Source organism: Astatotilapia calliptera, chromosome 16 (assembly GCF_964374335.1).
Source record: "Astatotilapia calliptera chromosome 16, fAstCal68.1, whole genome shotgun sequence".
In the NCBI taxonomy this organism is placed as follows: Eukaryota; Metazoa; Chordata; class Actinopteri; order Cichliformes; family Cichlidae; genus Astatotilapia; species Astatotilapia calliptera.
In genome coordinates, this window is record NC_137437.1 from 9,908,109 (window position 1) to 9,933,415 (window position 25,307).

Here is a 25,307-nt window from a genome sequence, read left to right on the forward strand (position 1 = left end):
AAAGTGTTGAAGAGAAATTTGGGGACTTGAATTTTCAAACTGCTGAGCATGCTGTCATTCTTAAATAATCGCGCTCCATTTTCTGCTGGCTGTGCTGTATTTGACATTACAAGGATGGATTTGTTTAAAAAAAGGAGGGAGGGTTTGCATGTGCACTTTGCTTTTATTTTACAGATAAAAACAAAACGGTACAGCGGAAAGTCTGTTTGCCTTTTTCTGGGCTGAACTGAGAAATTAGTTCAGCATTTTGCTGGCAACTAGGGACCAAGATATGAAGTCCTCTTGTTAGCTTTGATGGAACATTATACCATTGTCACGTCAAGTTTATGTGAACTGAAACCTGTTTCAGACTAGAGTAAAAAAAGTAGGATGGCAAACTGTGCAACCAGGAAAAACCACTGGTAAATAAGCTTGGCTTTTGGGTGTGTTTGTTTGTTTGTTTTTTCTGTCTGGGAACAGTTGAAAGTCAATGCAGTTACCCTCTGGGAGGCCAGAGGCTGAGTGCCCTCTGCTCTGGGCACCCAACTTTGGTCGCAAGGCAACTGCTCAGCCTCTGGGTGGGAAGTCCAAGGCGGGCAGACTCCAGTCCCTCTTCAGTAGATTGATGAAGGTTTGCTGTTAATTGCCGTCTAATCTATAAATGCAGACAAGTTGCCAACAAATTTTAATCAGTGGTTTGCTCAATCACATATAGAATAGCACAAACCTGAGTTACTGTTCGGGCACTGAAAAGCATGTTTTATTTTGTGCCAATGTGTGTAGTTGCCTCTTGGACTGTTTATTTGGAATGAGAGGGAAAGATGTTACCAGAACAAGTGTGTAATTGGCACGGCTGGATGGCTTAAAGCTGTAGGTCTCTTCTGTCGCTCTTTCCTCAGTGTTTATAGCCGAGTCCCACATGTTCCTGCTCCACAATGATGCTGGTATTTTACTGAAACAGTAGAAGTAAACTCAACTTAATGGAAGGAGGAGAATTCTAATGCAAGACACATACAAGGATTCAGCTTACTTTCTCTCTTTATTTTATTTTTTTTAAATTATAGTGAGCAGAGCAGGTTCCAGTGTGTCTGAATGTTGCAAAAGGGTCAGTGTTAGTTAAATTAATATGCAGAATATTCCAAGTCGTGTGCTTTCCTCTTCAGACACTCGAAGTCAGACGCAACAATACAAAAGTATAATCTGTAAGAATTAAACGCCCTCTCCACTTAGCCAGCTGTGCCACTCAACTTCGATGTTTAATATGAAGTAATGGCAAGAAGTTGTTAAAGAAAGAAAGAGTTAATGTTACACTGCAGTAGATTTCTAAGAAAGCACTCTACTTTGATGGAGGATTTATTTATTTTATTTTGTAAGTCTGCAGTTACCTTGAGAGTTAATAAATATGTATAATTACTCTGCATCTGTAGCAAGTTTCACACCATCACCATGGACTGGAAGTTCTAAGTGTGCAGTGAATGATGGTTGGGTTAGGGTTGAGTTTTTTTCACTCAGCTGCTCTTCTTGGCCTGTCACAACAGTTGCATCATCATTTGCAAAGCCAATAAACTTTGCATGACATTTTATCAGAGATCCTCTCACAGCAAGGCTTTCTAACTGTAGGATGTGAGACTGCAGCCCCGGTGCATAGCATCAGTTAGGTTTCGCACACTGTAGAATACCTCTGATCAATCATATTTGTACACCCGGCACAGTAAGAGCATCTTCATTAACATGCGGACAGCTTGGAACTGACAATAGATAATGTTTTGTTCTTCTAAACATCGTATATGTCAGGTGTTACAAATGGATTTCAGGCTTATATGGAGGAACAGTTTGCAATAAAGCAACTCTAAGGTCAAATCCTGCCTCCACTCGAGTCTCAGTCCTCAAGCCTTCACACAGTTACCGACAATTTCAAACAGAAGTGTTCACACTTGTATCATATTTACCGATTCCTCTTCAGCCTTGTTACCTGCTCCCTGACTTTTGCTCTTGGTGAAATGCTTGTAGTTTGCCGCGTCTTTACTTGTTTGCCCCGTTTAGATCTGGCCCAGCCTGAGAGAGTTGATTATGCACGGTCCAATGCTGGCAAGTCTGTCCCTGGCCCAGGGTACAGCTCTGCAGGTCGGATGTAGGCGGGAACAGATTTGAGATTGCAGTATTATCACAAACAGATTGCATGTAGAGTGCTTAACAAATGTGTTAAACCACATGTCATAAGTGCCAACTTGTTCCTGAACTGATTCAGAGAAAAACCACCCCCAAAAAACAGTGGTAGCCGACCGACTCGGTCTTATTGCTGTTTTATCCCCATTCTACCGCCATATTGACACACCAGTGTTGATTTGAAGACGGGCAAGTTGACTACAAGTGGTCTCAGACCCTGGTCCCTGACTTTGAAGCCACAATGTACAATTTAAAAATGGTGTCAGACTATGTTAACTGTTCATCTGCACAATTTTATACAATTTCTTCAGATTTACTGCAGATTTTTATTTGTGTAAAAACAAACAGCGGTGGATGGAGCAGCTACAAAGTTTTGCTTTTCTTTGCATCAGAGTTTTTGATCGGGTGTTTTGATGAAGGACTCCCGCTTGCCTTTTTCCACTAAAGGCATTAATGGTGATCACAGGAACAGCACTGCTGTTTACGACACTAGAAACACGTTTTTCTTTCACTCTACCCGAGCTCACCAGTTCGGTAATGGCTCCGCCTCTTTGCTCTTTATGGTGTGTAAAGATACTCTGGGTCCACGTTAAACTGTGCCAGCATCATCACTACTGCTGTTATGTTATCAGTGTTTTTGTTTAAAACTGGGGCCTGTTTGGGCTTAATGTTGTCAGACCTTTTAGTCACACGCTGCTCCTAAACACATTTATACTGAAGGTCCATTTTTAGTCGCACATGCGCGTGAAACCCTCATGTTTACATCATTTAACACATCGGCGCAATACAGAGCCATGCGTTAACCGAAGCATCGAAGCAAAGTTCGTGTTGAGAATTTTTTTTTAATAATCGAGTTCTTGGAATTACTCAATGAAATGTTGTAGCCCTGAAATGGTTTCTTTACCTACAAGTTATGCTTCTATATGTATGCAAACATGTAACAGCTCAAGTGAGACGCCTCTGGCTCCCACCAGACCACTTGCCATGAAAAATCATCTTATGAATATAGTAAGCTAACAAAGTGCACATAACTCCATCTTTACTGTAGTGATGAGGGCCTCCACGTAGTTGACCCTGTTGTGAACTTTGCAAGCAAGCAAAGAGGAAAAAAAATTTACTTTTGGGAAAAGACACATGCGTGAAGCCCACATGGAACCATGTGTATCATAGATTTGGGCTGGTAGATACCAATATACAGTAGTGTCTGCAGCACCTTGAAGAATAATGGGAAGATACTAGGGAAGACACTATCCACTGACCATAAAGGCTACAGTACAATATACTGATACACTGCTGAAGCCATTTTATTTAATTGAAGTAAACAAATTGCCTGCAGCTGTTTGTACAGTGAAATGATTAAGATTTTTTTTCTGTTGTAAAAGTAGCATCAAGCCTTATCTGGGCTACCTCAACCTGGATAATGTTTCGCAACACTAGAATAGTTTACAGCTTAGCAGCTGTTATGTTATGTATGGGTTAAGTTGCACAGTTGCATCTTGCTGCCTTAAATGGCTAATATTAGGTCCTCATCCCTTATCTCAACCTAATTTCCGAGATGGTTTTACAAATGGGATTTCACTCATTTTCCAAGTTTTTTTTCTTTTTTCTTTTCAAAGTAGCATTTACACTTATCTGGTTACCTTGGAGATTTTTATACTCCATATTATTACCATATCAATTCCATTCGCTTCCGCTTCTCCTTTTCAGGGTCGCGGGGGGCGCTGGAGCCTATCCCAGCTGTCATAGGGCGAGAGGCGGGGTACACCCTGGACAGGTCGCCAGTCTGTCGCAGGGCTAACACACAGAGACAGACAGCCAGTCACACTCACATTCACTCGCACATTCACACCTAATGGCAATTTGGATTATCCAATTAACCTATCCCCACAAGCTGCATGTCTTTGGACGGTGGGAGGAAGCCGGAGTACCCGGAGGGAACCCACGCAAACACGGGGAGAACATGCAAACTCCACACAGAAAGACCCCGGCCTGATGTTGGAATTGAACTCAGGACCTTCTTGCTGTGCGGCAACAGTGCTAACCACCGTGGCACCGTGCTGCCCCTATTACCATATTATTATTATTATTATTATTATTATTATTATTATTATTATTGATTGGTAGTGTAGTAAAGTGTCCACATGGGCTATATTGGCATATTTTATTAGGTTTACTGTTTGTATTCATTTCTGTTCTTGTTAATCCTCCTATTTTTGTGGTCTTTTTCCAGGGCAATCAAGGCATTCCAGGAGGTGCTTTACATCGATCCCAGTTTCTCAAGAGCTAAAGAGATTCATCTGAGACTGGGATTCATGTTTAAAGTCAACACAGACTACGAGTCAAGCTTAAAGGTAAATTCAATTCAATTTCAATTCAGTTTTATTTATATAGCACCAAATCACAACAACAGTCGCCTCATGGTGCTTTATATTGTAAGGTACACCCTACAATAAAAGATACAGAGAAAAACCCAACAATCATATGACCCCCTATGAGCAAGCTCTTTGGTGACAGTGGGAAGGAAAAACTCCCTTTTAACAGGAAGAAACCTCCAGCAGAACCGGGCTCAGGGAGGAGCACCCAACTGACGCGACCGGTTGGGGTGAGAGAAGGAAGACAGGATAAAGACATGCTGTGGAAGAGAGACAGAGATTTATAACAAGTACAATTCAATGCAGAGAGGTCTATTAACACATAGTGAGTGAGAAAGGTGACTGAAAAGGAAAATCTCAATGCATCATGGGAGTTCCCCAGCAGCCTATGCAAGGAAAGTTTAAAGCCTAATCTTAAAAGTAGAGATAGTGTCTGTAAATCTAAATAGATATGAAGTTTGAGACAGAATCCAGTCTGTGTTTTCAGGATTTTATTTCAGTGGTGTCATATCTTCCACCTTGTCTTGTTTTATGTATTTTCACTGAGATGGTAAAATATGTTGGACTGAACTGAAGCATGCATGCACAGATAAAAAGGGTGATCTGAGGTTGCTATACTGAGGCTGCAGAACAATGTCCAACTTAATAGGATGCACTGTAGAGGACTACTGAACAGATGTTGTCTCACACATTTTAATAATGAAGTTACTGATTTCAGTTGGAATATTCTAAATATCTTGAACTATCCATCACAAAGGACTTGGGGTGACAACTCTGGCTGTGGTCTGACGTGATTTAATAAATGTAGTCAGAAGTAAAGCCATAGGGAAGCAGGCGAGCTATCTTATCTTGTAATGTTGTCATAACAACCTTATCAGCTAATATTGGAGGGATACTGGAAGCATTTGCTATTGTGGGTGTTTATGAAGTGTATTATACAGTCTTACTTTGTTCATTGCACATCTAAAGGTTCTGCACCCACAGCTGATAGAAGTGCAGCTAGAACAAATATATACATTTTGACTCGAGTCATCAGCAGAGTGTCCTTGCCTGATGAGAGTGCTGGAACAATTGAATCATTTTGCATTCATGCCACTTAAGTTTCATGAATTCCGATGTACAGTCACAGATAAGAGCCTTTTAACTTTTTAGATAATTCTGACCTCCCTAGTCCTTTGGATCAACACCGGCTGCAGGATCATCTGTCCTGTGTGTCTGTAATCCCCGGATACTTGTGAGTTGTCGAGACAGTAACAAAAGGAAAAAGGCATTCTGACTTTTAGCTGCCGATCTGTTGTCGGGGATCCCTTTGGGGATTGATTGCTCTGATCCTAGGCTTTGTCCTGTTTCAGACGTTATGTCACACTAGCATACTTATGCCAGTGCACTACAGAAGTTTAGACATGCCAACTGGATATTACAAGTTTAAAAAAAGTAATATTTATTACACTGCCATCGCAGAGGATTTTATTCATGGTGATTATTTATGAAATAAAAGTTCAAATAACCAGAACTAAGAATAGAAAACTAACTAAGAAAAGATTAAATTCCAATAAGTTACAAGTAAGTGTCAATATTGCAGCAATAGGTGCATCAGTGTATTTAACACTCTGAATGACCACAGTCAGAAAATAGCAGGGGAAGCACTGCAGTAATATTCTTCCAGGCTTACAGAATATGAAGTTCATACATAGAGCTGTTCGATATAACGATATATATCGGATGACGATATAAAAACGTCTGTCGTTTCATTTTACGCTATCGTTTGTTTCGTGGTGTCGCAAAAAAATTAACTGTTTACGGCAATATTTTTCATGGTTTTGATGGTCACTGTAGTGGCTATATTAATTTCTTAAAGTTCTCTCTATCGCTTATGTTTAATATAATCACACTATGGATGGACAAGCGCCTGTTTTTATGCGTTGTCGTTAGCAACAACGACGGTAAAACGATCGCATGTCCGCTTGTTTATTTTCCACATAAACCTTTCACAGTAAAGCTCAAGATCCTGTTGAGACTTTTCAAAATAAACTGAATCACGTGAAAAAGTATGCAGAGTGTTTACGGATGAAAAGCAAAAAAGAGCCGTCAGGTGCTAAAAAATAAACCTTAGCCTCAAATGTTAGAACAGGCTTTTCCCCGCAACATGCCGTGTGATAAATACTCACAAAGAAAACGGCGGCCGTTAAAACCTATGTCAAAAAATGTGTAGTTTCATGCATCGGTTAAAGTACACGACGCCCAGCTGGAAACACTTCACCTTCCCGAGATTCACGGAATTTACAGAAAATATTAAATTTTTTGTGATTTATATCGTTATCGGGACGATAGATGTTTTATATCGGGATATGAGATTTTGGTCATATCGCACAGCCCTATTCATACATTACTAAATCTTTTGGGGAAGGTATAATAAGTGCCAGACACACAAACTCAGACACATATCGCTGTGATCTCAGTCAGCAGCACAGGAGCTCCTCCTCTCCTCTGATGCCCATGGAGGATCTAGAAGGAAAAAGGCCGAGGTGGTCATATTTTCTTAAAAGTAAGTTGTGAGTTAGTGTTGCCTGATCTCCCTGACTTTCTTTTTTTCAGTCAGACTAAGTAACCTAGTTTGAATGTGAGTAGAAATCCTGCCGAAACACGTTTGAGCGGTATGGTTCAGAGGTCTATGAATTCAAATAAATTTGTCATTGATAGAAAAAAGCTGCAACATACACATTTAAACAATTCTCTCTCCAAAGAAAACACACCGACATCAGATTAACAGATAAGATGACACAAGAGGAAGTGCATGTAATCAGCAAGGTGAATTACATTTCCAGAACAACACCGACAGTCCTGTATATGTGCAAGAAACGAAGTGTGCAACACTCGGAATTTAAGGTGCATGACACGTGTCTTAACTATATCAAGCAAATATTCTGTATTGGTTAATGGTGAAAGAAGTATTTCCTAAAGCTTGACATTTTCAGTTTACAGTTTATTACCAAAGGTTTTAAGAGTTTATACACATGGTGCTCTGTGGAGCTAACTAGGCTGCACGCGTTGCACGTCTTCACTCGGTGTTGGAGGCCACCCCTCCCTGTTTGTTCTGGCTCGCTGCCAACACATATACACACACAACTGCCCCACTTATCTAAAGGGAGGGGTGGTCTCTCACGCAGAGGAGCTGAGATTGAATAAATGTAAGAAACAGAAATGAGAAAGGAATCAGAAACTGTTTTCTGTAGTAAATGCGTGCAGGAGGGAGGGAATGTAGAAATGGACTTTCATGAAGGATGCATGTTTCAAGGTGCAGAGCATCAAGTGACTGAGATGCCTTGAGTTTCTAAGAACACATTGCAATGTGAATCACTGCATGTAACTGCACCAAACTTGGATTTCACATACAGCGCAGACAATTTCATCCCATTAGTGTCTGCTAATGTGGTTAATGAGAGAAGAGGAAATGATTTGGCCCCAGTGTGCTTTAAATTGAGGTTATATGAGTTGGCTGCTTCTGTAGAGCTGCGTAGCCATAGAGAAGAGCTTTGAGCTGAGAAAGAGAGGTGAGATTTGGGTTGGGTGAGGGAGGGGGGGCTGTAGAGGTGGTGTTTCCCTGCCTGTTCCAGCTTTGAGGTATTGTGTGTCATCTCTCAGCACTCTCCACTGCAGCCGTCTGCTGAATAGTAATCAGTGACACCAGGATAGAAGAGGGGGAAGGAGGTGGCGTGAGAGAGGGAGGGAGAGAGACAAAAAGAAAGATTGCAAAGAGACAGAGAGAGAGTGAGGAAAGCGAGACATGGGGAGGGAGGTGGAATGCCAAGCTGACAATCCTGCTGCATTATCTGCCTGATGGTAGAGCAAGTGTGAAAGGGAAGGAGGGAAAGGATAGAAGAGGCTGAGGCGGAGATCTACTGGAGGATGCTGTGGGGTTCCATGAGGAGTGTGATGTGAAAGCGATCTAGGTAAAAGCATTTGTCTTTGCCTCTGTTGCTTGACATTAAAGCATGTGGATGCAGTTGGAGTGTCTGGTGTTTAGTGGCTCGTAGCGCTGTTTAAAAGGGAGTTTGTCCTAAGCAGGGTCCTCTGTGTGTGTCTGCATGCGTGCGCATGCATGTGTAAGTGTGTGTGTGAAGCTCCACTGGCCCAGGGTGAAGCATGCAAAGAAAGATCCAGCTGGACGGCTCTTGATTTTTATCTGGCTGACATTGACCGTCTGTGCGGCTGCTGTCGCTCCAAGACAGCGGGCGCCTCCTTTTTCTGTGTGTGCCTGTGCTTATAGCTGCCTTTTCCCCAGCATGGACCGCTGATACCGGTGCTTGCCTTTTAAGGTTAAAGCAAGAAATCCTCTTTAATTTGACCAGTTCAGCAACAGCAGCAGTACAGTTTGTTCCAAAAGTGTGCGTGCCATTGAAAGAAGTTCAAGGTTTTGGGATTTTCCTCGTGCTCAGGTGCTGACAGGTTTTACTGACCCAGATTCTAGTGGTGCCTTTTTAAATGCACAAAGCATCATTTGGGACTGCATAGGGTTACAGTGCAGCAACCCTAGGGACTGAAAAAGGGCTCCAGTGATTCGTCCAAATAATCGATGACATCAACTATAAAAATTAATTGATGGGGGAATTTTATTGTCGATGCATCATATCATAAATTTCTTTTTGTAACTGCAATACACTACAGGAAGCTATAGGGCAGTATCGCCTATATCGTCTGCCAAGACTGCAGATAATACTAACGAAGAAGAACGTAGCGCGAACGGCAAAACAGGAGGACAGAAGAAAATAGAAACTGAGATTTTAAACAAAAGTTATTTGCAGAGTGTCCAAACTGGCACTTTCCTTCCACGACAGGACTACTGCTGTGCACGAGCATTTAAAACGCCGGCACCCTGGAGCTGTGACGTCAGCTCTGAATGCTTCAGTTTTAGGGAGTTCAGTGCATCGCGTTAATGCTTTATGTTCAAATTTGTCCAGTAATGTTTATGTTAGATTACCTATCAGAACCTTCTCATGCATGATGCTTGCTAAGCGAACACCATTTCAGTTTTGTTAGCTAAAGAGTGAAATGCGATAATGTAGCTACTCCTGTATGCTAGTTTGTTTGGTTTTTGTTTTTTTTCTCACATTATTATTAGTGTTTATTCTGAATAGTAATTAGTACAAGTTTCTGGGTCATTATTTTATTTTGCTGTGGGCCGAGACAACACAGTGATATTCACAGGTGGGAAGACTTGACTAGGTGAAACACTGGAGCCTAGAAGAGGAGGTTCACCCACTGGAAGTGGAGATAAGCATAAGTGAAATGATCGTTGACTAATTGAAGAAAAATTGGCAGATTAGTTAACTACCGAAATAAACTGCAATGAAAACTGTCACCTTGAAGCCACTTATAGACAGGACATCTTGCTGGAATTTACATTTCACTTTCTCGTATAATGAACTTGAATACAGTTAAAATTACAGCAGTGTGTCAGCAACATCTGGGCATTTTGTGGAAGAACTAAAGGGAGTCCGAGAAGGCCAGAAGAGCTGTGTGACTTGGGCTAATCAGTTCAGTGATCCCATATAGAAGGCATTTCCTGGTACTGTGGCACGCCTTGGCCTCTGCAGACATCTGCCTTACCCAGAAACCGTAGTTCAGATGATGGAATTGGATGCCATTAATAGCCTGCCACTGGATATCAGCGTCTCATTTTGAGGACAAGTTGGACAGGAGAAAGGAGGGGTGAGATTTGCGCCTTAGCTTTTCCAGCTCTGTGTCCTCTCTTGTTGCAGTGGCAGGAGTTCATTTATGGTTTATTAGGAATGCTGGGGATTTGGGTAATGCACATTAGCTGGAGAAGAATAGAGATTTCTCCACGATTTCCTTAAAAATATCACTCCTGTGCTCTGTGCTCTCGGAAAAAACTAGGTTAAATCGTTTTTGTTTGTTTTTAATCTTGTCACAGAGATGTTTGATTTGTGTGAATTTGCTTTCACACTAAAATGATTACATTTTTTCCCTCTCTGCAGCATTTTCAGCTGGCTTTGATCGACTCCAAACTCTGCACTTTGTCCAAAGCTGAAAGTAAGTATAGGTGCTATAATTGTTCCAGCCAACCAGTCACACGCTACAACGTAAAGTATGATCACATATGATGGGCCGTGTTGCTAGTGGTATGTAACACATATTGAAAGGGCATAGGAATATTTCTACAGAGCAGATTTTTTTTTTCTCTCTCTCTGTTGCTGTTTCCCTGCTGACTCTGCCCAAGACTGGGGTTGCCTAGGAGACAGCACAAGGAGAGAGAGCGAGCTGGAAGTGCTTTCAAGCACATTGCAGATACACACTGTGATTTCAGATTACATGTACACTCTGGGGAAAGTGTCCTACTCCCCCTCCCATCTGTGCTCCATAGTGCTAGCAGTCTGTACCCACTGAGCTTCATGGAGCCATTATCTAGCTTAATTTCTCTCTTTGTTTGGGTTTTTTTGTTGTTGTTTTATTTCACTAATTTCTAATTTCTCACCCCCACAGTTCAGTTCCACATCGCTCATTTATATGAGATCCAGGTAAGCAATCGATAAATGTGGGCCAAACAATTTCATGTTGTACTCAATTAATATAGCATCATGCACCTGCTATAACTTTATATTGATTTAACAATTTCTCTGACAAGGGAAGACCTTCAGTGTAATCCAGCCTTTTTAAGAACTCAGATACTGTGGCTTATAAGAACAACTGTACTGTTTATTCATAAGTATAAAATAATTCAATTATTAAAAAATTATGATGAACAACACCAGTAATATAAAGCTTTAACTTCTAACTATTATTGTTTGGCTCAAAGGCTGCTGGGAATGATTCAGGGTATATATAGGTACATTACACCCCTACTTTGTACTAGACCACTGGTGTCGATGAGTTACTATATCTAGGTATTGTTTTTATTTACATGTATCTGTCCCTTTGCCTTGTTTAGGCCAAGTTTGAATATGTTAATGCACTCCTCAGTATGCCATTATGAAAATATGCTGCACTGGGGGTAGAGCAGGTTATTTACTAAGTGGAAGGTTGTTGGATCGATCCCTGGCTGCTCCAGTCACAGATCCCAAGTTGATGCATCCATCAGAGTGTAAATGTGTGTATGTCAGGTAGAAAGCACTTAGGCATAGAAAAAAGTGCTTTTTTGAATGGGTGAATGAGGCATGTTGTACAAAGCGCTTTGGGTGCTCAGGTAGAGTAGAAAAGCGCTATATAAGAACCATTACTGTTACTATCATGTTGAAACAACATGATCAGGACCTGTTGGAAAATGTGTCAATTAACTACAGAACAGTGTTTGTTCAAGTATTATCTAAAACTAAATGACTCTAAATGTCAGATCTTGTAGGTAATGGCAGGGCTTCATTACCAACAATCCCCCCCCCCCCCATTGCAATTCTTCAGTTGTAGTAGTTCCAAATGCAGCTGTTCATTTGGTTGTATTTGCCTTCAGCCTTAATGACAATCATTAGTCGACACAGGAAGGAACATTAAAGAATCTCTCTCGCTTGTGTGCCCAAGTGTCAGTGTTTGCCCAGAGGTGTTTTTATTGTGTGCAGACAGGAAGAGTCTAGAGCCAGACTGTATGTGCAAGGTCTGCACATACACAGTCTGGTGGGTTGGTTTTTAAAAGGCTATTTTAGACCTGATAAGAGAAGATTCTGTCCATGCACTGACATTACTCTACCTGATGATCTAGACAAAAGGTCAGTAAGCCCACTAAGTTAAAACAAACCCTTGGTTCACCAGCAGGCAGCTCAGATTTCCCCAGATTTTTGTTAAAGCACACAAACATTTTAGTGCAGACACACACACCTGCCAGACTTGTTGAGTCTCCCTCCCCCCGTGTGTTTGTCTGTGTATGGAAGGACACTATGAGTGTGAGGAGGTCTTTAAAGTCTTTGTCTGTCTAGATAAAACCATAAAACACTGGCTTTCCTGTCTGGCCTAAACAACCCCCATGTCTACTTCTCTTGCTTGTCCTCCTCTTCCTGTTCTCCCCGCAGAAGAAATACAGAGCAGCGAAGGAAGCGTATGAAAGTCTGTTGCAGACGGAAAATCTTCCTGCACAAGTGAAGGCGACCACACTGCAACAACTTGGTGAGTGACCTTTGCTGATGTAGGCCGATGCTCATGTCCACATGTGAAATGTACCGGATTAAACTGGCTGAAAGTATCTTCAGGCTCGGTTGGTTCGATTCCCGGCTTCCCCTAGTCTGCATGCTCATTTACCATTTACCATCCTGCAAAGAATGGGGGAAAAAAACCATCTGCAACCAGTGATTGCTAAAATCGTTGTATTTTTACATCAAATGTAGTAATAAGTGGATTTTTATCTAGTTTGATTAAATAATTCTGGCTTTATTTACTCAGGCATTGGTTTCTCTCTCTCTCTCTCTGTGTGTGTGTGTGTGTGTGTGTGTGTGTGTGTGTGTGTGTGTGTGTGTGTGTGTGTGTGTGTGTGTGTGTGTGTGTGTGTGTGTGTGTGTGTGTGTGTGTGTGTGTGTGTGTGTGTCAGTATTAATCAAAAGATTTCATACATTTATATAAAAAATTTTTTTTAAAAGAACCACACACGCTGTGATGTTGTTGGTAAATTTTCTATATACACTTGCTGTATTACCTATACCTATTTAACTGCTTGTTAATGCAGATATCTAATCAGTGAGTCACAGAATAGCAACTCGTTGTATTTGGGTGAGAACAAGATGACTTATTGTAGTCCAAACTGAGCATCAGAATGGGGAAGGAAGATGATTTTAGTGATTTTGAACATGGCATGGTTGTTGGTGCCAGGAGGACTGGTCTGGTAGGAACTATCCAGTGAGCAGCAGTTATCTATGTTCATGCCAGAAGTCAGAGAAGAATGGCCAGAATGTTTTGAATTAATAGAAAGACAGCAGTAACTCGGGATAAGCACCGGTTACAACCAAGGCAGGAATGCACAACATGTTGAACCTTGAAGCAGATGGGCTACAGCAGCAGAAGACCACAGCAGAAACTGACAGTATACTTTGCACAGGTTCACCAAAATGCCAAGATAACCAAGGTAGTGAGGCGCACAGATTAGTTTGTTTGGTGTATTTGGCTTAGTATGTTTGTATATAGTTGTGGTAGCCACTGTTGTACCTATCAGGACTTGCTGGAAATTGGTTTTTGGCTAAAACTTCCCATTACAGATGATTTACGATGCTTGCAATAGCCCTGCCAACCTTGTGAGACCACTAGGAATTGCCATAGATTGCTGTCAAGTAGGGGTGGGCGATATAAACGATATACGATAGAAACGATACCACTTTCTGACTATACCGCTCTATCGTGATAGCGTATGTTGATGATGTCATCAAGCTGCGCCTGTTTTGGTCGAAAGCATCGCAGCGGCTACAACCATTATCATCTGCAAATTATGCCAGGCGACAGTAATGGCAAAGAGATGAAGCACTTTTTAAATATGGGGAAAGCCAAACACTGCGCGTCCTCCACTTCCGTAACATTGATTCATTAATGTTGAATTCTCTCGCAGCTGTTCTGTTCCCATGTTGTTGCAGTATATTAATAACTAACCTTGTATTGTGGATGAATAATCTCAGTTGTTGTCCTGACTGAAGTTTGGCCCGTGTATAGCATCCTGCTATGCGATTGCATTTGTCCCTGACCACCAGAATCCCTCACGTTAACTTTTATCGAGTGGAAAAAACGTTGGCGTTCATCCTCCAGCTTCACTGTGCTAATGTTATGCTAACATAGCTGTATCACTACTAATCACGTAGCACAACATTATATACCAGGTAGTCCAACTTCAGTAACCCTGCAAACGCCATCGCTGTTTAGTTTTCTGTCTTTGTTTATGTTGGAAGTGGTAGCAGAGCTGTACGTTTTAATTAGTTTCAAAAATCTCTCAGTCAGAACATGGTATGTCATGTTTAGGTGGAAACTAGCGAGCTAACTTCCTGCTAACTTCTCACTCCGTTAAATTGAATAAATTCTGTTTTCATGGATGTTAAACTTAATTGTTACACCTGGTAAAGAGAGCAACGCTGATGAAAGAATTTAGACAGTTTTTAACTCTGTGTTCGTTTGACTTTGGGACCTGAAGCCGACGGAGTTTTGGACCCAGATTACTCCGCGAAGCTCCTCACTACGGCAGCCGTAATGCTCTGACAATCCATCAAAACATTTTTTAACAGATTTCTGCACGCAAAAATAGGTTCGAGGTCAGTAAGCACAACCAGAATTCATACATAAGGCGCACTCGATAAAACAGGCGGAGTGAGAACACATCCGGGAATTTTTTGCGTTCTCGGCTTGATGCGTACTTTGAATTGGAACAGTACTTGGTCTCCGACTGATGACGTATCATGAGTACACGGGAACGCAAGTACACATAAGTACGCATATGTGGTTACACAGGTGTATAGGAGAAGAGCTGTGGGAGGTTTGTCATTGCTCATTACAGTCTTCCTGAGCCTCTGTGTTTGCTTGAAATTGCCCAGTTTATGTGTGTGCACGCACGCGTACTTGTGCGTGTGTGTGCACACACTTGTGCGTGTGTGTGCTTGAATGCAGGGAGGAGCTGTTTGTAAAGGCTGGTTCATATCAGATGTTTAAGCGTTTTGAATATAACTGCTTCTTTGACTTTTTCCACTGTTACTCTCATTAAAGTTTCAGGAAGTAACAAGTTTTTATTTATTTGATCTGTTTTGTTTTTTTCTCCTTTGGCAGACAGAACTTAATCTTATCAGAAATCTTACCTTTTTCATTACATTTAAAAAAAAATGTGGATTTTGATTTATAACACTTGTATTCTCCTTTGGTATGTAATCATCACTAAATAAAAAAACAAAGCCAGGAGGTGTGTTACAGTTGAATCGTGAAGGCTGATGTTTTGTTTTGCTCTTCTCAGGCTGGATGCATCACACAGTGGAACAGTTGGGGGATAAAGGCACCAAGGACAGCTATGCCATCCAGTGTCTGCAAAAGTCTTTAGAGGCAGACCCAAACTCTGGCCAGTCTTGGTACTTTCTTGGCAGGTACGAAAGCAAAGGACGCAGCTGTTTGCGTATTATCTTGTCTTGTGTTGTCAAATTTAATTAGACGGCAAATTCTGATTTAGTTTTAGTCGTAGTCTTTTGGCTGACCTTACTGTATATGAAGATTATTTCTGATTGGATCACTTCCAAACACGTCCCACCTTTCTGCACAACTTAATCGGATCTCATCTCTTCAAATTCATTAGTTTTTATTTAGTTGTCATCTTCTTTTCATCACAAAAAAAACCACTTGTTGCCAAAAACATGACATAACACTGTTAGAAGGCATCACAAGATAATTTGTTTGTTTTTTAGCAACCTTAAAATCTAGCTAATGCTTCAGGATGTTAAAATGCATGCTCCTGTGCTGCTGTTTCGGTTGAATGTAGTAGATGCCCAGTCTTGACCATGGGGCCAATGCTGTCCTTGAGGTTACAGCCTAAGCAGGGAAAAAACAAAAAAAAGGCATCCCTTAACTGGGTTATTGGTCTTTGCATAATATTCCTTTTAGACTAAGCAGTCTTTACTTGAGTCACTATGTTGGTGCACTAGAATCGGCCTTGCCTGATGACCCACATAAATAGACCTTCCTCTGGATCAGGGTGCTTTTCAGTTCACCGACTGAAAGAGTTTCTAGTTATTCAGGAAAATAAGTTGAAACTTGCTGCACAATAGTCAGCATTCAACACTGTAAAATCACTTCACCATAAAACACCATCTGCACTGGTTTTTTGACTCTGTGTTTTGAAGCCTCAACTTTAAAACAGTTGATCATATGTGGACAGTGTGTAGCGTTACCAGCTTCCTTAGCAGGCTGCATGTGTAAACTGTATAGATTAGCAACACACGTCTGGTAATTGGTGCTAACCGGCAGACTAATAAATACCAGAATTTCACTCACCAGATCTGGGCAAACAGCAGGCATTCTTAATATTTTGCCAATTATTAAAAGCCTTACAAGCCTATGTGACCAATTATTGATCTTTCATTAGGGCAAGTAGCTGTTTAGGTAGAAAAGCTTTTCTACTGCTTGGAAGCTGAAAGCTGCTCTTGCTCTTGATATAGCCATCTGAGTGATACCATGTGCTTGGTAGTCTAAGGAGCTTGGAAAGAAAAGCGCCTGGAGTTTCCTTGAAGACGTTTCACCTCTCATCCAAGAAGCTTTTTCAGTTATAAGTGCAATCGGTGGAGAGTCCCAGATTTAAGCCCTATTGGGAGTGTCCCTAAGATGGCCACGGACCCCCTATTGATCCTCTGCCTAATCACACGAGCCAAGGTGTGTGTGTGTGTGTGTGTGTGAGATTCACAATCAGCCAAGGTTTCGGGTGAACCCGTTATGAAACCTAGCCCCACCCTATCATGTGATTTATTAAGGTCAAATGGCCCAGGATGTGAGTGGGCTTTAAGGTGTATGAGAAGGGATCTCAAAACTTTTCAGAGATGAGAGGTGTATCGTCTTCAAGGAAACGTAAAGAATTCCAGACACTTTTCTTTTCTAGCACCTTAGACTACGATGACCTGGATGACTGAGAACCTTCACAGACGTGTGTATGTTAGTTAAAAAGTACCTAAAAGCATGGAAAATGTATCTGTCTCTGTCATGAGTTCTTACATTTATGCATGGGCAAACAGTAATGATTAAAACTGTTTTGTGTGGTTTTCACAGCCCAGGAAATTCTACAGGACAGTTTTTGGTTAATTTAAGTAACTTGACTCGGTCGATTGCACATCAAGGGGCTTGGTGTAAAAAGGTGTCTTAAAAGCGGGCTAAGATGCATGAAGAAAGATAGAAAGCGAATATGTTTTGGAACAAAGTTCAGTGCAGATTTTTCCTCAGCAACATCTACTAGATAGCTAAATGTTGCTCCCTTTGCTAGTTGGCAACAGAAAAACTAGTTGGTTAAACTAAATTTAATGCACAAAGGCATTTACATGTCCCGTCTAGCAACCCTCCTCTCCATTATACAATGTTGCAGATGGATGAGATGCAAGGTAGCATTGCAAACCACTGTATTAGTACTGTATTGAAGTTTTGTAGTGTTGTATTTTAAACTACAACATAAACTGTTGTATGTAGGCTGTGTAAGCGTAAACTGACACATAACCAGTAGATGCCCAACTGTCTTCTGAATGTTTTCACATCAGTCAATTTGTTCCTAAAAACAAACATCAGACTAAACCCTGAATTGTCTGCTTTAGGGTAGAAATTGGTCACCAGAATGGTACCAGTCATATTTTTATACAGGGAGTGGAGAATTATTAGGCAAATGAGTATTTTGTCCACATCATCCTCTTCATGCATGTTGTCTTACTCCAAGCTGTATAGGCTCGAAAGCCTACTACCAATTAAGCATATTAGGTGATGTGCATCTCTGTAATGAGAAGGGGTGTGGTCTAATGACTAGGGGTGCAACGATACACAAAATTCACGGTTCGGTTCGGTTCGATACTTTGGTGTCACGGTTCGATATTTTTTCGATACAAAAAAATGTTCATGCATTTTTTATTTGTCATTTATTAAAATTATAAATATATATTTTAACTCAAAAGTACAGTTTTTAAATTTAACCCTAACCCTTGTGCGTGTTTTTTATTTTGACAGCGAATGCACACCTGCGGACCACTTATGTGCAGCCCTGGTTATTTAGCTCATCATATTGCAGCCACAGAAATTCTTTTGTCCATGAAACCATAAAGCTGCACTTTCTTTTTGCCTTATAGTCTGATTTGTCATAACTTCTCCGTTTTGTGGTAAGCTTTTCTTTGGCTGTCACTTCTTCACCCTGACCTGTCTTATTTGGCTCAGCAGAACTGAAATGCTTTTACACGCTCACTCACATAAGCTCAGCGATTCTCTGCGCGATCAACCTCTCACATGTTTAAGCTGCGGGAGATTTCACTTGTCATGTTTGCATAGTAAGCTAACGATTAATAAGACTATGTCAGAGGAATTGGTGCACAAATTATCATCACTCACAGATCAGTGCTGTCGCTCTCTATACACAGTTCGCACGATTGCAAAGTGAAAGCAAAAAAACAAGCGCAAATTCAAACGCAACTTCAATATGTCACATATTGACAGTGGCTCACCGATGCCAATGACATAATTACCCAGCTACATTTCTGAAAGAATGCAAAAGCATTGACATATATTTTTCCTACAATAGCCCGACGGGCAGGGAAGAGATAGATTTTGGTAGCCCGACTGAAAAAATCGCTAGCTCCGGGACGTCGGGCTAGTGATTTTGCGAGCCCTGTATCTGATTGAGGAATCACTCATCTTTGGAAAAGAGAGTTTATTACAGAGAAATGTCTCTTTCCAAAATAAAAGCTATACTATCCGCTTCTTCTGGGCTATATTCTCAGCAGCATAAGGAGAATCATGTGCTAACAGCTGTCTAAATGACTCGGCTAAAGTTAGTAGCATGCTTGTTGTTTTTGTCTTTGCACTAGGATGATGTCGGCGTAAATGTGCAGTCATATTCGTTGTGTTCCCACTAGTGCTTTCAGGTTAATCTCGTTGAAATGACCTTAACGCCACAACACGGCAAATCTCCGTTAACGAGCTACCGCCGATCGCTCCGTGCATGGGGCTAGACGGCCAACACGTTAACGAGCTAACTGCGCTAACACACTAGTTCACACCAATGTAATTGAGCATTGCATGGCACATCCAACATACTGTTTTACTTTAGTCCATGACTCGCTTACCTTCAGGGTCATACGTCACATGAAAACCAAAATAATTCCAAACGCCAGATCTGAATGAGGTTCAATTTGCCTGTTGCAAGGAGAGCTTAACTTCTGTCTCGCTAGCTTGCCCTGCGCTCTTCCTTCTGACTATGCTGTCTGTGTTGAGGCTCAGTGAATCTGCATTCGACTACTCCGCCTAGGCTGCACTGTCGAGCCTAGGCGGAGTAGTCGAATGCAGATTCACTGAGCGCTCAACACAGACAGCATCGTCAGAAGGAAAATTGATAAAATAAATTACAAATGTTGTATTGTTCGATACATATGCGTACCGAACTGAAAGCACTGTATCGAACGGTTCAATATCGATACGAATATCGTTGCACCCCTACTAATGACATCAACACCCTATATCAGGTGTGCATAATTATTAGGCAACGTCCTTTCCTTTGGCAAAATGGGTCAAAAGAAGGACTTGACAGGCTCAGAAAAGTCAAAAATAGTGAGATATCTTGCAGAGGGATGCAGCAGTCTCAAAATTGCAAAGCTTCTGAAGCGTGATCATCGAACAATCAAGCGTTTCATTCAAAATAGTCAACAGGGTCGCAAGAAGCGTGTGGAAAAACCAAGGCGCAAAATAACTGCCCATGAACTGAGAAAAGTCAAGCATGCAGCTGCCAAGATGCCACTTGCCACCAGTTTGGCCATATTTCAGAGCTGCAACATCACTGGAGTGCCCAAAAGCACAAGGTGTGCAATACTCAGAGACATGGCCAAGGTAAGAAAGGCTGAAAGACGACCACCACTGAACAAGACACACAAGCTGAAACGTCAAGACTGGGCCAAGAAATATCTCAAGACTGGTTTTTCTAAGGTTTTATGGACTGATGAAATGAGACTGAGTCTTGATGGGCCAGATGGATGGGCCCGTGGCTGGATTGGTAAAGGGCAGAGAGCTCCAGTCCGACTCAGACACCAGCAAGGTGGAGGTGGAGTACTGGTTTGGGCTGGTATCATCAAAGATGAGCTTGTGGGGCCTTTTCGGGTTGAGGATGGAGTCAAGCTCAACTCCCAGTCCTACTGCCAGTTTCTGGAAGACACCTTCTTCAAGCAGTGGTACAGGAAGAAGTCTGCATCCTTCAAGAAAAACATGATTTTCATGCAGAACAATGCTCCATCACACGCGTCCAAGTACTCCACAGCGTGGCTGGCAAGAAAGGGTATAAAAGAAGAAAAACTAATGACATGGCCTCCTTGTTCACCTGATCTGAACCCCATTGAGAACCTGTGGTCCATCATCAAATGTGAGATTTACAAGGAGGGAAAACAGTACACCTCTCTGAACAGTGTCTGGGAGGCTGTGGTTGCTGCTGCACGCAATGTTGATGGTGAACAGATCAAAACACTGACAGAATCCATGGATGGCAGGCTTTTGAGTGTCCTTGCAAAGAAAGGTGGCTATATTGGTCGCTGATTTGTTTTTGTTTTGTTTTTGAATGTCAGAAATGTATATTTGTGAATGTGGAGATGTTATATTGGTGTCACTGGTAAAAATAAATAATTGAAATGGGTATATATTTGTTTTTTGTTAAGTTGCCTAATAATTATGCACAGTAATAGTCACCTGCACACACAGATATCCCCCTAAAATAGCTAAAACTAAAAACAAACTAAAAACTACTTCCACAAACATTCAGCTTTGATATTAATGAGTTTTTTGGGTTCATTGAGAACATGGTTGTTGTTCAATAATAAAATTATTCCTCAAAAATACAACTTGCCTAATAATTCTGCACTCCCTGTAGTTCAACTGTTCTTTGGTCCTTATTTCTTTCTTTGTCTCCTCTCCTCAAGGTGCTACTCCAGTATTGGGAAGGTGCAGGATGCCTTCATTTCTTACCGGCAGTCCATTGATAAATCGGAGGCCAGTGCTGACACCTGGTGCTCTATAGGGTAAGAGCAAAATTTGTCATGTGTTGGCTATGCTGAGAAGTATGATTAAGGTCACAACGAAGAAGGTGAAGCTCTTTAGGTCTGACTCAAAATGGCTGGTGGAGAAGCAGCAGCTGCATAGAGGACATGGAAAAAGTGTGAAAGGATCTATTGTTAGAATTATGAAGAACAGATTAGGTCCCCTGAGAACTGTGAGTTTGTAAGAGGATAATGACCTAAATCCTGGAAGATGGCAAGAGAATAATTTCCTATCTTTGCCTCTGGGTCCAGGGTGCTTTACCAGCAGCAGAACCAGCCTATGGATGCACTGCAGGCTTACATCTGTGCTGTTCAACTGGATCACAGCCACGCCGCCGCCTGGATGGATCTGGGCACTCTCTACGAATCCTGCGGCCAGCCGCACGACGCTATCAAGTGCTACATCAACGCTACTCGCAGCAAGGCCTGCCTCAACACTGCTGCACTCACACAACGTATCAAGCTGCTGCAGGTAGAGCTGGCCTTTACATAAACCCAACGCACTTTGTTACGTGTTGTGCATTTTGGTGTGTGCGTGTATTAAAGTGACGTGTTAAGTGCCAAACATTGCCAAAGCAATCAGCTTTTTGAATTGCAGGCTGCGTGTTTGTCCTTTTGATTTCTGGTAACAGAGATATGAATAATAATTCATATTGGTATTTTGTTTTGGCGTTTTCCCCTCACTTTATTGTAAAGCATTCCTTCATGGCATTGAACATTTTAGTATATCACCTATATAAGGTGTGATCAAAAACATCTGAGAATTGCCCCAAGAAAATGTAACTTTACCAAATTTGTAATTTTTCCTTTAAGGTCATCTTTTTGTGGAGGTCAGAATGTTTTCAGCATGGCTGCATTTGTAATATTGCTCTCTGGAAGTCCCGTCTTGCACTTGCACGCCTGCGATCTTCAAGCAAAGACGGCAAACATCAACCAATCAAGTTTTAAACTGATCCAACTGTGGTTTTGAGTGCTGGGCCAGCTTCAGTTTTCACTTGAAAATTCACAACATGTCAAAAGCTCAGGAGAGGTAAAACCAGAGTGGGCGTGTGAGTTTTTTAGTATTGAGTAAGTTCCCCTGAGTTTGGCCACCAGAGTCAGACTCTTGGTGTGGAGTTCTACTATAACACCAGAGAAATGTATCTGGCTGTGTGCAGATACAAAGCAAAATACTTTTTTTTTTTTTGGCTACAGAAAATAGTCTTGTGTCACAATCTACCCTACTAGCAAGTGCAAGTGGTCAAAATGGGACTTCCGCTTACCTACAAATAGCTACAAGCTTTTCAGACATCCACAAAAAGGTGACTTTGAAGCAGAGATCAGCCAAATAAAACCAGCCAAAGTGTTTTTATCTTCTTCTGTTTTTTTAAACGGGCTCCTTTGAAGATTTTTTGATCACAGCACGTACACGAGCAGTAACTTTTCTAGTATCTTTTTTTTTTTTTGTCCAACCCAAGTTCAGCACTAAAGTTTGTGTCTTACACAATTTCTCCTAGGCTCAGTTGTGTAACCTACAACCAGGTAGTCTGCAGAATAAGAGTAAAATGCTTCCTAGTATTGAGGAGGCATGGAGCCTACCCATTCCTGCTGAGCTCACGTCCAGGCAGGGGACCCTGAACACTGCACAGACACAGCAGGTGAGATCCAGCTTATAAAGGAAACTCCAGTCTCTTATAAACTAGTTAAACTGTAAATTGAAGAGGATTGTTTAAGCCTTGCCCTCATACTTTTAGAGGATTTAACTACATCATAGTCATTTTCCAAAATTCTGGCTAGCATCAGTGTTCAATATGGATCCAAAGATAAAAAGCATGAAAGAACTGGAGTGAGGCCCATTTTGCAATAATCTTAATTGCTAAAGTGCAGTTTCCCTTCATAGCCCCTCTCTCATCAAAAGGCACGTGTTAGAATTACTAAGGATTTCTACAAAGAACTCATCATGCCACACTGCTTTTATCTTTTTCACAAAAATGCACAAATCTTATGCAGACATTGCAACAGAAAATGCTGAAAATGCATGTCTAATGAGCATAGCATATCGAGTAGTACGAATGCATGGATTTGACCTGTGTTTGTCATGAATGGCATACGCGAGTTTTGATTGCCACAACTGACTTAGAAAAAAAGACTGAGGCTCAACTCCACCACTGTCACATCAGTTTTAACCCTTCTTGTTTTTTCTGTTTGTCTGTTAGTAAAATCCTTAAGTCCTCATTTTGGCTTCAAATCACCATATTTGCATCATGCTTCATCTGTGCCACAATAATAATGAGGTCATTTTCAGTGATTCTAAGTATTGATCACAGTGAACCAAGTGATATCCTGTCTGCATTAGTGACTTTACATGAACAGAATATGAGATGTTCAAACTACTTTCCTGTAAAGCAACTAGGGATGCTCTCAATACGATTTTAGTAACAGACTGTGAATAATCAAGGATTCACATGAATTAAAGACAGTGGCTGCAATCTGATTTTAGTCAAATGACCAAAATTGTTTTACTCAGTGTGACCTGAAATGAGTGACTAAGCCCATAAGCTCGTGGGAAAAGCATTTAAACCCATCAGGATCGAGGGCCGTTTATCCATAGACTAGTCATTTCACAACCACAGGTATCACCCCTCGTCGCCATTACAAAGAATGCAGATTTAAGCCACTTCAAGCTTGTTTTACTTTTTGGATTCTGAAAGAGAGGGAGAGAGAGCTGTGTCAGTGCCAGGTGAACAAGAGGCCGATGCAAAGCACTCGACTGCTGGCTATAGACTGTTTGCCAGGCATTGTTTGGAAGGAAAAGGCTAAAGAGATCTGAAAGTCACAGAACTCTAGTGGCAGTCGCTGTGTTGGCAACATTGGGATTAAGTGAAACATGATCATCACTGCTGAGAGAGAGTGGGAAGTTAGGCACAGAAACTAAGGCTTTTTATTTCCTCATATCTGAATCCTGAACCCAACACAAAACTGTTTCATTATCAAATATTCAGTTACAGCCCTAAATGCAACAAATAGCACATTGTTTCACATAATAATCACAGTATGAATACTCTGATTATCACCTTAATCCATCTCAGTTATTTAGATTAAGGTAAACCATATTTGATATCAGAGTATTGCCATACAAGCATTGTTTAAATGCTCAATGTTTTTGCATGTAAATGTGTAGTATGGACCCTGTCCTTTGATCTCAGTGTGGGGAAAGTTTGGATACTTTGGCTCATTTTTTTTAAATTTTAGCTTACTTTTTTTTTGGGGGGGGGGGCAGCTTTACTGTTGTTGATAGTCCAGTGTGTAGTCACAAACTGTCTTTGATGCATTTTTAGGCCTGTAAAGGGGAGGGAGGCCAGTCTGCCAGCAATCATGCAGATCCGCAGGCCAGTCCTGCTAAGAAGAAACGCACTGCCAGCCCAGCCAAGGTACAGCCAGGGATGCTACTGTGTGTGATGGTGGAGAGTTAAAAATATGGTGCATGGTACATATTTGTGTCTCTTTTACAGGGTGCTGCAGACTCGTGGGGAAACACCACCAATCAACAGCAAATCAAGCTTCAGGTAGGAACATGCATTTCTTAATTTGGTAATTATTACTATTTTTCACAGAGGCTTCACATTTTAGTGGTTTACATTTGCATAATATGCAAAAGATCCAAGGTTGGAGCCCAATAGGGGATGCAAGACAGACAAAACAAAACAAAAAAAATTGCCAAATCAAACTTTATTACTGTTACACATGATTCTGATTTAGAAGAAAATGTAAAGTCTGATCTGACATCTGACTTTTATTAGCTAAAATGAGACATACTCAAAGAGGTCGCTTTGGGGGTTTATATGCATTTCACAGAACCACTTATATCAGCTCGTGATATTGTATGTTTAACATTTTTATCCTGTCTTGTCATTTTTCTTTATATCCTCCATGCTTCCCTTCTGTATCACATTCATAAAGTTGATCATGGATTGTACTTGGACATCAGTTTCATTTATAAATTCCAATTACTCATTTATTTATTTATTTACATGGAACTCAAGTGTAAACCTAGAAACTCTTTAAAGATTGTAACACTTTTATATGAAAATAACTGAAGCAGTCATTTAAA

General features: G+C 41.2%; 1 protein-coding gene across 1 annotated transcript in view; it reads left to right on the forward strand.

Moving 5' to 3' along the window:
- kdm6a (lysine (K)-specific demethylase 6A) overlaps positions 1-25,307 on the forward strand; it is a 50,107-nt gene that overhangs the window by 15,981 nt on the left and 8,819 nt on the right. Inside the window, exons 6-15 of the mRNA XM_026145520.2 lie at positions 4,376-4,496; positions 10,514-10,568; positions 11,019-11,053; positions 12,533-12,626; positions 15,430-15,556; positions 21,101-21,199; positions 21,470-21,689; positions 22,714-22,854; positions 24,535-24,627; positions 24,709-24,762. Coding sequence (XP_026001305.1) covers positions 4,376-4,496; positions 10,514-10,568; positions 11,019-11,053; positions 12,533-12,626; positions 15,430-15,556; positions 21,101-21,199; positions 21,470-21,689; positions 22,714-22,854; positions 24,535-24,627; positions 24,709-24,762 — 1,039 coding nt within the window. The remainder of the gene's footprint in view (positions 1-4,375; positions 4,497-10,513; positions 10,569-11,018; positions 11,054-12,532; positions 12,627-15,429; positions 15,557-21,100; positions 21,200-21,469; positions 21,690-22,713; positions 22,855-24,534; positions 24,628-24,708; positions 24,763-25,307) is intronic.